The sequence below is a fragment of the Bos javanicus genome, chromosome 5 (assembly GCF_032452875.1).
Source record: "Bos javanicus breed banteng chromosome 5, ARS-OSU_banteng_1.0, whole genome shotgun sequence".
NCBI classification, from domain to species: domain Eukaryota; kingdom Metazoa; phylum Chordata; class Mammalia; order Artiodactyla; family Bovidae; genus Bos; species Bos javanicus.
The window spans coordinates 110,006,139-110,019,883 of record NC_083872.1 but is presented as its reverse complement, the minus strand read 5'-3'; the positions used below and the strand labels follow the sequence as shown (position 1 = coordinate 110,019,883).

Sequence of the window (13,745 nt, the reverse complement as noted above, 5' to 3'; positions counted from 1 at the left end):
GGAGTGGGCTCAGGTCTGAGAGCAGCCAAGATGAATCCGGTAAACACTGTCAAAGGTCATTACGAGCCTCCTCTCTGCTCCATAACCTTTCATAACTCTCCAGTGCCCCTGAACAAGCCCAAGCTGCTCTTCCTGGCCTCTGAGGCCCTCCTTCCCAAGTCCTTTTTCTATGTTTTCACCATTTCATTCCCCAAATACGGCCACCAGCCTTGGTCCACACTGTACACCCCACCCCGCCACAATCCCTCTCCATTTGACAAAGTCCTATAGTCCCAGGAAGTCATTTCCCTCGGGAAGCCTCTTCCCACCAGCTGGGATGGGCCCCCACATGCTGCTTCTGGCAGCCTTACCTGAGTTCAGCATGTGCTTCCCCAGGAAAGGCAACTATGTACATTTATCCGATCCTGAGACAAAACTAGGACAGACCAAGTTACAAATTCTGGCTCAGCCAGGGCCGGGCCATGTCACCCAGGGCACATAAGTTCACTACCTACAGTGTGAACTCATCAGTGTCCTCATGGGTTAGACCGGGAGTTACCATCAACCTGCAGGGATCCAAGCTGGTAATGTGACAGCACCCAGTTTCAGGGCCTGGCAGGCACCCCATAGGCAATGCAACCACTCTCCACTAGCCTAAGGCGGGGATGGGGGGGTGGGGTGGAAGACACTGACTCAGCTCCTCCCCCCACATCCCTCTCTACTCCCAGACAGGGGAGGGGAGGCTGCTGACAACAGGAAGGGCCAGCAGAGAGGTGGCAGGATGTGCAGAGGCTGAGGAAGTCCAGGCAGTGAGCAGGTCATCGCACTTAGAAGGCAGGGGCCCTGTGCACACCCACGCTGCTCAACTGCCCCCAACTCTCCTCACCAGGCTGTCAGAGCCTCCCTAAGGCGCCTGCCAGAAACCAAAAGCACTCCTGCCCCTCCCTTCCAGAACATCACAGTGAAGGGGCCAGAGTGACCTGGAAAAGGGCTACTCCTTCCCTTACACTCAGGGTAACCTCTGGCAACTCACCGACGCCCCTCTCCGAGCCTCAGTTTATTACACTGTGGAACGGGGCTATCGGTGAACTCAGCTATGAGACGCAATATGATAATTAAGGTACAAGTACTGATAGAGGTTGGGTATGGCTTATCCCCAAGAGAAAGACAAATCCCTGCCACCGTGTTCCTCACTCCCAATCGCTGGCCTGCCCCACCCAAGGTCCCAGAGCCACTGCGAAGTGGCAAGTCCGGGAAAGCACGGTATCCTGCTACTTCAGAAGTCCCAGGATGGGCTCCAGAGGCCTCTTTTCACCCAGCCAACCTGCGCCCAGCGCCCACACGGGCGGACAGACTTCCCAGACCCGCACCAGCGAGACCCATTCCAACCAAGGGAGCGCCTCTCTCCAGCCCCTGGCGAGACCCAGACCCGGGCTAGGCCCATCTCCGCTCCTCCCGCGACCCAGAACCCTGGGAGACCCTTAAAAATCTGGCGCAACTTGGGGGAATCAGACCAGGTTTTCACTAAAGGGAGCTGGAGAAGAGAAGGGGAAAGGGCCACCCCGAATCTGTCCATGATTGGACCTGCAAAAGTTAGGGGGTGGTGCCTGAGAGCTAGAGTTCCCATCTTCTCGGGGTAGGGGTTGACCGGGCTCCTGGCTCGGAAAAGTGAGGCCGGGGGCAGGTGAGGCAGGACAGCCGGCCCGTGCGGCCGGAGGGGGTTGCCCAGAGGGGAGCGGCGCGGCTCTGGCTCCGGCTGTCGCTCTCCTCCCGGCCTGGGGGTGCAGAAGGGCTGCACCCCTGGCGGGGGGGGCACTCACCGTCATGTCGGCACCCAGGGGCGGCAAGAGCAGGAGGCAGGAAGGTGGAAAGGACTCTCGGGCTGGGCTCAGCGGAGCGGGAATCCCGCCGCCGCCGCCGCCGCCGCCCCTCTCGGCCGCCAGCCGCCGCTCCTCCCGGCCCTTCCCTTCCCCGGCGCTGCCCCGGCCCCTTCCATCCGCCCATAAAACTTTTTTTTTTTTTTTTTCAAACTTCCTGGGAGGATCCGGAATGGCCAATGGGCGGCGGGGTAGCCGGGACAAACAGCGGCGGGGGCCGCAGGCGGGCCAATGGGAGAGCGGGAAAGGCCCGGAGGCGGGGCCTCTTGCGACGGGACGGGCGAGCAGGGGCGGTCCCCGGCGCGGCGGATGGGGGCGGAGGGGGCGGAGGGGGCGGAGGGGGCGGAGGCAGCGGAGGGCGGGCCGGGCTCTGCCCCGGGGGCGTGCTGGGAGGAAGGAAGGGCCCAGCGTGCAGGTGACTCCGTCCGGCCGCTGCGCGGGAGTGCGGGGTGGGGGCAGCGGGGTGTGGCACCCTCGTCGCCCAGCAACGGTTCCCCCGACCCAGTCGCCAGGCGCCAGACGGGAGCGATGGGTCCATTAGGGCTCTGCCCCTCGATTGGGTGACGACGCGGGCAAAGCACCCAATACTACCAACTCAGCGTGTCCCACTCGCCCAGCCTGGCTCATTACCTATGTAATGGACTTTCGTCCTTAACCACAGACCCGACAAGCGGGTGTCCTTGCCTCCATTTTACTAATGAGAAAATGAAGACTCAGAGAGGTGAGCCAGCTTGCTCAAGATCACACAGGAAGAAGAGGCGGGGGTTCTTAACAAGTAAGAGTGGGCGCTAGTGGTAAAGAACCCGCTTGCCAATGCAGGAGACACAAGAGACTCGGGTTCCATCCCTGGGTTGGGACGATCCCCTGGAGGAGGGCATGGCAACCCACTCCAGTATTCTTGCCTGGAGAATTCCGTAGAGGAGCCTGAAAGGTTACAGTCCATAGCGTCACAAAGAGCCAAGCAACTTAGCACAATCTAAGCGCAAAGTGAGTTCTGGAATAAAAGGGCCTTCCCATTTAAATGCCCCCTCCTCACAGGGAGTCTTTCTCTGTTTAAGAACCTCATTTGGTGTTCTTGGGTGTGGACTGTTTCTCTTTCCCAAAGCACTTGGTGGTTTTTAAGAGGTTCTTTGCCTGCAGGAGCTCCTCTAAGCCTACAGCTGAGGAGGGACTGTGATGGAATTTGTTGCTAAGTGCATGGAATGGCTTATGGAGCATTGTGACTCAAGCCCTGTGTTACCTTAAGCAAAGTATTTAACCTCTCTGTGCCTCAGCTTCACCTTCTGTAAAATGAGATGATGCTATCATCTCACAGGCTGCTGTAAGGATTAAGTGTTTATTTAAATAAAGCACCTAGAACACTCCCTTTATCCCTAGTTAGTTCTCCTTAGGTAAGACATAGGGTGATTGGAATAATTACCATCTCAGTGATTCTGCCATCTCACTTTGGGGTTCAGAAATTATTTCTGTCATGATTATAATTACTATCCCCATTTCACAAATTAAAGAAGTGGAGGCCCAGGGAGCTGAAGTTCTCCCAGCATTTCCCACTGGAATTCTCTCCACCCTGAGAAATGAGACCACGGATAAGTCCTCCTAGACACTGGCCTTCTGGCATTGCTGAGCAGTGGTCTCATCCTACCCCTATACCTCACTCAGGCATTTATTTGGTCCTTGGGAGAGTGAGTGAACGGACAGAAGACCTCAGCTACCACCCTTGCCCAGTGGCATGGGCACTGGGCACCTGACAGCACCAGCCTCCTTGCTGGTTTCCAGGCCCCCGAGACTCTCTTCCAGTACCCTCAACACAGTGATTAGAACACTCCCCTGCCCAGAGTTCTTCAACACTTCTCCACTGCTGAGAGGTACATTCTTGTGCCAGCAGTCAGTGCTCATTATCATATGGCCCCTGCCTGCTGTCCTTCATCATTAGACACACACACATTTCACGTGCTAGGGCTGCACAAGCACCAGGACGTCCCAGAATAAGCCAGGTCCCCTGTGCCTCCCTAATGGCACATGTTGTTCTGTGCTGTGTCTGGAACACTTCCCTTCCTGTCCTCTTATGCCCCAACACACACACACTCACTCTCTCCCTCCCCTCCCTCCAAATGTTTGTTTGCCTGGAAAATTCCTCCTCACCCTTCAAGTCTCAGTCCAAAGGAAGCCAGAGTGCCCCCAGCACAGACTGAGAATCTCCGTGTCCAGAGCTCCCTGCATCTGTATACTCTACAACTCAAGTGATGACCACACTGTGTCCTGACCAGTTCTATGTCAGTGTCCTTACAAACTGTGAGCTCCCTGTGGGCAGGAAGAGTGGTTTTCGTCTATATCGTGTAAAGCCCAGGGCCTCAGCCCATATCAGGTTTTTCACAAATGTTGGTCCAGTGAGTGAATGCACAAGTGAACCAATGACTGCCTTACTGCAACTTGCCCTGGTAAGAGGGATGGTACAGCTTTAGGGACCCAGGAGTGACTTCTTAAACAGAGCTTTGGGGTTATCCAGTTTCAGACCATTCTTCTATTGAGGATAACAATATGAGGCTCAGAGAAGGGAGACAATGGCCTAAAGCCACACCAGTTAGGAGCAGAGACAGAACTCAAGCCTTAGGTTTCCTGGCTCTTGACCTTGGACTAATTTCACTATCCAGCCTGAGAGATGTTTAATGCTGCTCTGAGTAACTGTCTGGGTGGTTCCACTAGCAGTTCTGTCTCTCAGCTCCTGATTTTCCTCACCCCTGGATGAGAGAAGAGCTGCCAGTTCGTTGAGCCTCAATTGCTGTATCTGTCCAATGGGGAAAATCTGCGGAGCCTCTAGGGGCTGCAAGGACTCTGCAAGGAGACACAGATGCATGGAGGTGGTAGGGACAGGGTGGGCTCTGAGGTTGGCTAGAGCAGGCTTCAAATCCTAGCTCTCCCCTATGTGTGACCTAGAACGAGTGAGTTTCATTCCTTCATCTATGAAATGGACAATGTGAACCATACCTGTTACACCCAAGGGCGAGGATTCAATGCAATCAGGTGTACCACTCACTGAACACAGAGCCGAGCACATAGTAGGTGCACAATAAATGCTGGTTATCATCACCAGTAGCAGCATCCCAGAGTCCATTTCCACATTTCTCTTCCCCTGCTCTCCCACCAAGGACTTACCTGCTCCCTCCTGCTGGACTACTCTGTGTTAGTGACCTTTAGTTGGGCTGATAAGGTAATTCCCGCCCCTTAAAGATACCACCCTGCCTAGATAACCATGTTTGCTTGGTTATCCTTGTGCCTTAACCCCCATAGAGAAGCAGAGAGGAAATGAAGAAGTGGATGGGGGACTTCCCCAGTGGTCCAGTAGTTATGACTCCACACTTCCCCTGCAGGGAGCAGAGGTTTGATCCCTGGTTGGGGAACTAAGATCCCACATGCCATGTGGCCAAAAAATAAACAAAAATAAATAAACTGAGCCAAGATATATCTTTTTTAAATACTAAAAAGAATAGAAGAAGCAGATGGGAAAGTTAGTGTTTGGACACTGCCCCCCACCCCACCCCCTCACACCTCTGTACATCCTGATGTCTCTGAGCCAGTCCTCCCCACAGCCCTGATCATCGGCATATATATATTATTTTCCCATTAGACAGATGTGGCAACTGAGGCTTGGTGAGTTTGGCTGCAGCCATGCTCTCATCAAGAAATGAGGAAAATCAGCAAGCGGCTGGTTCCTCTAAACCCTAGCCATGCACCCTTGGGCAAGTCCACCTCACCTCCCTGAGTTTACACTGTGTCTAATTACAGCATCTAGTGTGCCCAGCTTCGGAGAAGGCAATGGCACCCCACTCCAGCACTCCTGCCTGGAAAATCCCATGGACGGAGGAGCCTGGTAGGCTGCAGTCCATGGGGTCGCTAAGTCGGACACGACTGAGCAACTTCACTTTCACTTTTCACTTTCATGCATTGGAGAAGGAAATGGCAACCCACTCCAGTGTTCTTGCCTGGAGAATCCCAGGGACGGGTCTATGGGGTCGCACAGAGTCAGACACGACTGAAGCGACTTAGCAGCAGCAGCAGCAATGTGCCCAGCTTAGAGCTAGACCCCCAGCTTATCAGAGTACAAGAACCAGCCTGTCACTGAGAGAAGAGAGCCCACAAGCCAGCCTGTGGCCCCTGGAGGTGGCCAGGCCTGCTCCCTCCACCGTGATGCAGGGGCCAGAGAGAGCAAATCTCAGCTGCCTCCCCTCCCCTCTCCTCGCTCTTGAGGAAACCCCAAACCAGAGGCCTGAGTGTTTACAGCCCTCTCTGGGTAGAGGATGGGTTACGTAATGCCAGATGTTTGTGCAACTGGCTCAGGCCCAGGTCTGAGACACACTTTGCAATCCCAGAGCCCCTCGCAGGCCCTCTCTCCCTCTCCCCCTCCCCCACTCCCAGCCTGGCTGCCCTTGGCCTATATGCTGATTGGGAGCTTCAGCTGTGTGGATTATTCCATCACCCTTCACCCTGCAAGCTGAAAGCGGCCCCAGCCCAGTCCTGCAGGTGGGACAGGCCCCTCACCGCAGAGACCAAGGGAGCTCAGGGCTCTGCTTCCAGCTCTCCTTTCTCAAGTGCGGGTCCCACATCTCTCCCTCTCAGCCCCTACTGGTTTTCCTCTGCCTAACACCAGCCTCCTCCCTCCCCTCCCCCTCTCTCTCCCACCCTCACCCCTCCCACCCCACTGGAGCCAGCCTACCCTTTGCCACCTGAGGACCCCCAGAGACAGCAGGAACGGATTGAACAGCGTGGGACGGTCCCCGGGCATCCGCCATGAGGTCACCAGTCGGCCCTTGAGTGGGCTCCCAGCCTTGCCCTCTGCTGGCCTCTTGTCTGCCTGTCAAACAGGGTCCAGTGTTGGCCCCCAGGTCCCTTTGGTGGGATGGGGGAGTCCCTGATGACAGCCTCCCCTGCCCATGCTGCCACGCCCACCTCACAGGCCCAGAGTTGCCATCTTCCTCCATCCCAGAACTGCCGAGAAAAGAGCTTGTGAACTCGTTCACCCGTGAGGTATTGGTTGGCAGGGCTCTGGGGGCTCAGCACCCTTGGGAATGTGCACTTCTCCACCCTCAAATTGGACCCCAGGGAGCCAGCAGGAGAGGAATGCAGACCACAGATGTGTGTTCAGCCCGCATAGGGTTTTCAGATTATTTTGCATTAGGTTCCAGTGTTAATCAAGAGGTTAACACATAACTACATATTTCCAGCTTCTCTTGAAATATCTAAAGATGGAGAAACTCTGGGTCCCTCTTCCCCATGGCAACAATCCTCTGGAGCCAAGGAGTCACCCAAGTGTCCCCTAACCCCGAGTCCCCCATCTGCCTACTCTCCTCACCTTTGTGAAAGGAATGAGTCCCAGACATCTACAGTCATACCCAGCAGAGCCCCCAAGTGCACCCGCTTTGGAGTCATCTTTGTTTGGGGATTCCCTAGTGGCTCAGCTGGTAAAGAATCCACCGGCAATGCAGGAGACCTGGGTTCGATCGCTGGGTTGGGAAGATCCCCTGGAGAAGGGAATGGCTACCCACTCCAATATTCTGGCCTGGAGAATTCAGTGGACTGTATAGTCCATGGGGGTCTCAAAGAGTTGGACACGACTGAGCGACTTTCACCTTCACTTGTTGGGGAAACTGAGGCCCCTGTGAAGCAGAGGCATTTGCCCAAAGTCACAGAGGAGGTTACTGGCACAGGCAGGACAGAACCCAGGTGTCCCAAGTCCCCAGTATCCAGAGATTCTCTGGATGTGGGACATGAAGCATCAAAGCACATGTCCAGAGGACACTGTGGGGCAGGACAGCCCCGACCCTGCACCACATCCCCATCACAGCCCTGACCACTAGACCGTAGGCTCCATGATGGCACTCCAGTTCACCTCTGGCGCACACACAGGCATATAGAAGGTGCTCACTAAGTATGCAAGCGAATGAATGAATGAATGAGGCAGTTGTCATTCTGTCCAGTCTACGCTTCCTGGGGGTGGACTGAGAGGTTTTCTGGGTTGCTGGGGCAGGCCCATTTCATGGAGCCTAAAGGGAGACCACTATATTTCTATTTCCTCTTTGTTCACAAAACTCTGGTCCCAGGAAGTGTGAAGAAATAACACAGAAAGAGGAGGAGCAAAGCTGCCGGAGTCCCTGGGAGAACTGGAAGCACCTTTAGTGACCAGTCCCCATCACCTCCCATTTCATAGATGGCCCACTCAGCAGTGAGCATGCTGCTTCTACTCTGCAAGGCCACGAAGGCAATCAGGGCAGAGCTGGGAAGCGGTGCTGCGGGGGGGAGCAGGGAGAGGCCTGGGTAGGGGGTTCTGAGTCCCAGGTCCTAATCTGAGCTCCGCCACTGGTGGGCTATATGATCCAGGATGACTGCCCTGCCCCTCGTTTCCTCCTCTGCCCAACAGTCAGGGGTCGGGCAGAATATCCCCAGCTCAGACTAGGAGCAAGGCCAGACAGACACCCCCTCACCCCGTCACACCCGGCTTTTCAGGAGCCAGCATGAGAAACAGCAGAACAACAGGATTAGAGAAGCGCTGGCCCCAAGCAGCCTGGTCTTCCTCTCCCGCCTCCCGCTGCCCCAGGCCCTCGGCTCTGACCTCACCTCTCTGGAGGCTGAGGGTGATGAAAACAGTCTGTTTGGCAGGTCCTGGGGAGGGGCGGGGCAGAGCATGTGCTCCAGCTGCAGCCAGGCTTCCCAGCAGCCTTGGCGGGTCCCACCACTTGCATACATCTCTCCCGCCCGGGACCCTGGAGATCCTCCAGGCCCAGCTGACTTCTGTACCTCCCTGGCCCTCTTCAGTGCCTCTCTGGCTCCAGCTCCTGGAAACCTACCCTTTCTCCCAGGGTGGCCAGCCCTCCAGACCCAGGAGGACCTTGCCTTCCGAGACCATCAGAGTCAAACTGCCATTTGCCCAGGGAAGGGCAGTGACCTTTTCAGGGCATCCTAGCAAGTCGAAAGTGGAGCCCTGGGCTTCTGACCCCAGGACCATCCAACCACCCAGGTCTCCAAGCCAGAAGGTAGCCCTGCTGCCCAGCTCCTCTAGAACCCCTCTTCTCAGTGATCCCATGACAGAGCCAGCCTTGGTCTGGATGACTCCAGAACTCATCTCAGGACCTCAGCCCACCTCCTACCTGATTTCCCTTCCCTTCCCCTCCCTATGACCCACACCCATGACCCAGTGACCCAACTACCGAATCGGCCTGCTTCTGATCAGTCAGTGAGTCTTGTCCTCTGCTTTGTTCTGATTCCTCAGGCTCCTTTGATTGGAACTGGAGATAAGAAGGAACATAGCTTCGATTAGGGTATTTCCCTTCCCAGGTTCTATCCATCTATCCAACTTCTTATCCATCCATTCATCATCCATCCATCTAACGTCCATCTAGAATCCAACATCAATTGGTCCATATATTCATCCACCATCTAAAATCTACCCTACATCATCTACCTACTCATCTATCCAACATCTATTATCCCAATATATCCACCCTCAATTAACTCATCATCTATTCATCCATCCTATATCCATGTATCCTTCCTTAATCCATCCAACATCCATCTACCCATCCTGCCGACATTCATTCACCATCCATCATGCATATTCTACAACATTTACCCATCCATGCTATATCTATCCAGCACCCATCATCTGTTCCATTTATCACCCATCCATCCATCCACCCACCCATCTGTCATCCATCTGACATCTCTTTCTCATTTGTCCAGCACATATCATTTATCCATTACCCTTTCACACATCTGTCATCTATCATTCATTCATCATCTACCCACTGACCTACCCACCCCCAATCTGTTTCTTGTAGGCCCTCAAGCATCCATATATTCATGGTCAACCAGCCACTGAGCTGAGCTCCTCCTTTGTGTCAGGCCCTGGGCTAGGGGCTGGGGGTATGGAGATAAAGTAGGTGCAGCTCCTGCCCCCAAGGAGCTCATGTTTTTTAAGGAAAAATGGAACAACTGAGCATGACCCGATGAAGAGTAGCAGAACTACCAAGCCCAGAAAGGAAACATCACCAGCCCAGGGGTGGGGTGAGTATTCAGGAAAAGCATCTCGGACAGAGCACCTATCTGAGACTTGAACAAGGAACATACACGTACATACACAAAATGGAATATTACTCGGCCATTAAAAAAGAATGAAATAACGCCACTTACAGCAACGTGGATAGAGCTAGTCATTATCATGCTAGGCAAAGTAGGTCAGAAAGAGAAAGACAGATAATACATGATATCGTTTATATGTGAAATCTAAAGTATGACACAAGTGAACATATCTGCAAAACAAACAGACTCACAGGCATGATTTGTGGTTGCCAAGGGGAGAGGGAGGTGGGGAGGGAAGGATTGGGAGTTTGGAATTAGCAGATGCAAGTTATTATATATAGAATAAACAATAAAGTCCTACTGTATAACACAAAAAAACTGTATTGAATGTCTTTTGAAAAGCCAGAATGGAAAAGAATATGAATATATATATATATAGGGAGGGCTTCCCTGGTGGCTCAATGGTAAAGAATCTACTGCCAACACAGGAGACATGGATTCGATCCCTGATCTAGGAAGATCCCACATGCTGCAGACCAACTAAGCCCGTGCACCACAACTGCTGGGCTTGTGCTCTAGAGCCCGGGAGCCACAACTTCTGAGCCCACACGCTGAAACTACTGAAGCCCACATGTCCTGGAGCCCATGTTCCACAAGAGACGCCACCGCGATGAGAAGCCTGCACGCTGCAACTAGGGACTAGCCCCCACTCTCTGCAACTAGAGGAAAGTCCGTGCAGCAACGAAGCCTCAGCACAGCCAAAAAAAAAGAAAGAAAAATGATTTTTTAAGTGAGTTGTTTGTTTTTTAAAAAGAGTATAACTATGTCACTTTGTTGTACAGTAGAAATTAACACAACACTGTAAAACAGCTATAAAAAACCAAACAAGCAACCTTGGGCTTTGGAGTCAATACTTTGGTCCCATTTCTCTCGCCTTATACATGAACTTCCCTGGTGGCTCAGACAATGAAGAATCCACCTGCAGTGCGGGAGACCTGGGTTTCAATCCCTGGGTCGGGAAGATCCCCTGGAGGAGGGCATGGCAACCCACTCCGGTATTCTTGCCTGGAGAATCCACACGGACAGGGGAGTCTGGCAGGCTACAGTCCATGGAGTCACAAAGAGTCGAACACAACTGAGCAACTAAGCACATATATGTGTGACCCACGGCAAACGCTGAATGCATCTGGGCACTGTATCTATCTGAGGCACGCATGGCAAAGTGTGTAAAGCCCCCAGCCCAGGTCCTGACACACCGTGAACCCTCCCCTGTCGTCCATGGAGGAGGCAGCATGGGGCTGCACATCATGGAGATGAGGAGAGTTTGGATAAAGGAGCAGGAACCTCCACATTGCCCCAGTGGTGCCTGTCGGGGGAGCAGTTGGTCCCACACTACTGAAGACCAGGACCAAGAGAAGCTGGGTGTTAAAATATGCTGCATCCCTGGTGAGCTGAGGCCAGGTTGCAGGGTTCTGGTCTCTAGGACCCTTCCCATCTTCAAATAAACGCTCGGGGCAGCACTGACTCTGTGACCCTGCCCCTGGGCCAAAGAGATAAGGCAGGGACTTGGTGGGCATCTACTATGTGCCAGGCACTGGGCCTGCTTTCCATACAGGCCCCCATTGAAGCAGCTGTCTCAGCAGTGAGCTTAGACCAATAAGCATTTATACAACTCCTTCCCTGTGCCTGAGAGGCGCTGCAGGGGCCAGAGAGGGGTAAGTGAAGCCGTCCTGGATTTTAAGGAACTTGGAATACTGCCGTGGGGAGGGGACGTGACCACATTGGGTGCAGTCCCAGACAGGGCCAGGTAGAGGCCACCAGAAAGCAACACAAACCAAGTATCGTAGGGCCAGAAGGGGAGAAGGCCCTGGTCAGTGCATCTTGTGGGAGGCCTCAGGGTGATCTGCACAGAGCAGACCTGCGGTCCACCCCCACCCTAAGCCCTACTAGCTGTGTGATCTAAGCCACTCAGTGGCTTAACCTCTCTGTGTCTCAGACTCCCTATCTGTAAATATTGCCTTTCTCATCAGACTGCCGCGGAGAGTAAATGAGGAAAATACCATAAAACATTCAGATCAAGATTTAGCACCTAGTAAATGCTCAAAGAAAGGGCTGGGTATTATCACTGCAGTTTGGTGGTAGGGACAGGTTTTGGTCAGGAGGGAGACGGTGTGCAGGAGCTGAGGGGTGACCGTTCGGGAGACTTGTGTCAGGTGGGGCTGACTTTCAGGCTGTCCCTTGGAAATGAGACTGACTTACCTCCCGCTGTGGCGAGCTGGGGTCCTCTGCAGGGCTCCTGCTCCTCAACTGGCTCGTCTCCTCCAGACCAGTCGTAGCTGAGGACTCTGGTCCGCTTGTCACTTTGGTCTTTGGCCACTGGGTGGAGATGCTGGTGGGGCTGGACGGCTGAGCGGAGCTCTGGGGCCACTGCCCGGGGTCATATCCATTGACTAGGGCAGCCCCTGCTCCTCCTTCAGGCTGGCTGTGTCGGTCTTGCTCCAGCTCCTGGGTACCCTTAGTGCCTGGGGAAGCCTGGCCAGGGCCAACCCAGTGTCCCGCTGGGTCCTTGTGGAGCAACTGGGCCTGCAGGAGCTCCAGGAGGCCCTCCCAGTCCAGCCGTGGAAGATGGGAGGTGAGTGTTGGCTCCTCCGAGCGACTCCACGTCCCCTCCCTGGGTACCCCGAGAAGGCTCACCAGGTCCCTCCAGTCAAACTCAGGTCGCCTCTCGGAGCCGTGCAAGTGTGGGCAGGCTCCCTCGGTGCCCCTGCCCATGGCTGGTAATGTCTCAGGCCTCTGGGATTTCGAGAACTCCCCTGGGCCTGCCCTGGAGTTCTCCGGGGGGGTCACAGGCTGGTGAGGACTGGACAGCTCCTGTAGGCTGCCCCAGCCCCTGTCCAGGGGCTCCTCCCAGGTCTCTGACTGCCACCTGTGGCCAGAGAGGCCACCCAGCAGGCTCCAGCTCTCAGACTCCCTGGGAAGGCCCCTCCACATTGCCTCTGGGGCTCTGGCAGCCCCCCGGCTGGACTCCCCGAGTCCTTGCCAGCCTCCCAGGCCTGGGCCCTCCTCCTGGCTGTGCCAGCCTCTCTCCAGGCATCTGTGCGGGCCCTGGGATCCTGGTGGCTCCTCCTGACTCCGCCACCCTCCCAGGGGCTGTCTTGGGCCCACCCGGCCACGTTCCAGGGGTCTCTGTGTCCGCTGTTCCCTCTCAGGAGTTCTGGCTGACATCCTCAGGGGAGGCGAGGACCCCTGGAGCCACCGGTCCCCCTCAGGCCGCCTCTCGGGGCTCCTGGGATGAGGGGCTTCTGTGCGGCTACGTCGGGCTGGTTCTGCCTGCTTCGCAGGGGACTTGGTTACCTGAGGATGAGGTGAAGGGGTGGGTGAGGCTCCAGGCCCCTGGCTGGGTGGGGTCTGTCTAGGAGGACAGGCAGCTGGGGTCCCAGCCAGGCCTCAGGGGAGTTGCAAGCTCTCTCTTCACAGCAGGCTGGATTAAAGCAGGTCAGAGAGTACCTAGGGCCCCTGAAATCCCTTCCTGAGGGTGTCAGCCCTTCCCTCTCACCCACCTTCCTCACTTCCAAAAAGAAGAGCTGCTCACTTTCCAGTTTCCCCCACCACCCCTCCACACAAGATACTGATTCCAACCTGGGCTCTCCAGGGCCAGAATCTGCACCACCAACACCCCATCCCCTGGGTGGGCCTTGCCACCTAAGAGCTACTTTAAACACGCAAATCCCCACCCTGGAAGAGACAGCCTGTAGAGCTGGACTGACCCATGGGAAGTTTCCCTGAAAACTTCCCAACTTGGTAGATGCCTAATGAAGG

General features: G+C 55.0%; 1 protein-coding gene and 1 long non-coding RNA gene across 5 annotated transcripts in view; one reads left to right on the top strand and one right to left on the bottom strand.

Annotated features, from left to right (window-relative positions):
• The window catches only part of TRIOBP (TRIO and F-actin binding protein), a 59,137-nt gene that overhangs the window by 22,597 nt on the left and 22,795 nt on the right, over window positions 1–13,745 (bottom strand). For 3 of the 4 annotated variants that reach the window (XM_061418452.1, XM_061418450.1, XM_061418451.1), the window contains exons 9-10: window positions 12,186–13,280; window positions 9,056–9,133 (exon numbers count right to left, since the gene is read on the bottom strand). In XM_061418452.1, the coding sequence (XP_061274436.1) occupies window positions 9,056–9,133; window positions 12,186–13,280 (1,173 nt within the window). Of the gene's footprint in view, window positions 1–6,567; window positions 6,706–9,055; window positions 9,134–12,185; window positions 13,281–13,745 lie in introns of all 4 variants that reach the window. The other variant, XM_061418453.1, reaches the window with a different exon arrangement.
• LOC133248364 (uncharacterized) lies at window positions 9,129–10,730 on the top strand. The gene is made up of 2 exons (XR_009736691.1): window positions 9,129–9,911; window positions 10,415–10,730. It is a non-coding gene; the product is annotated as an uncharacterized LOC133248364 (long non-coding RNA).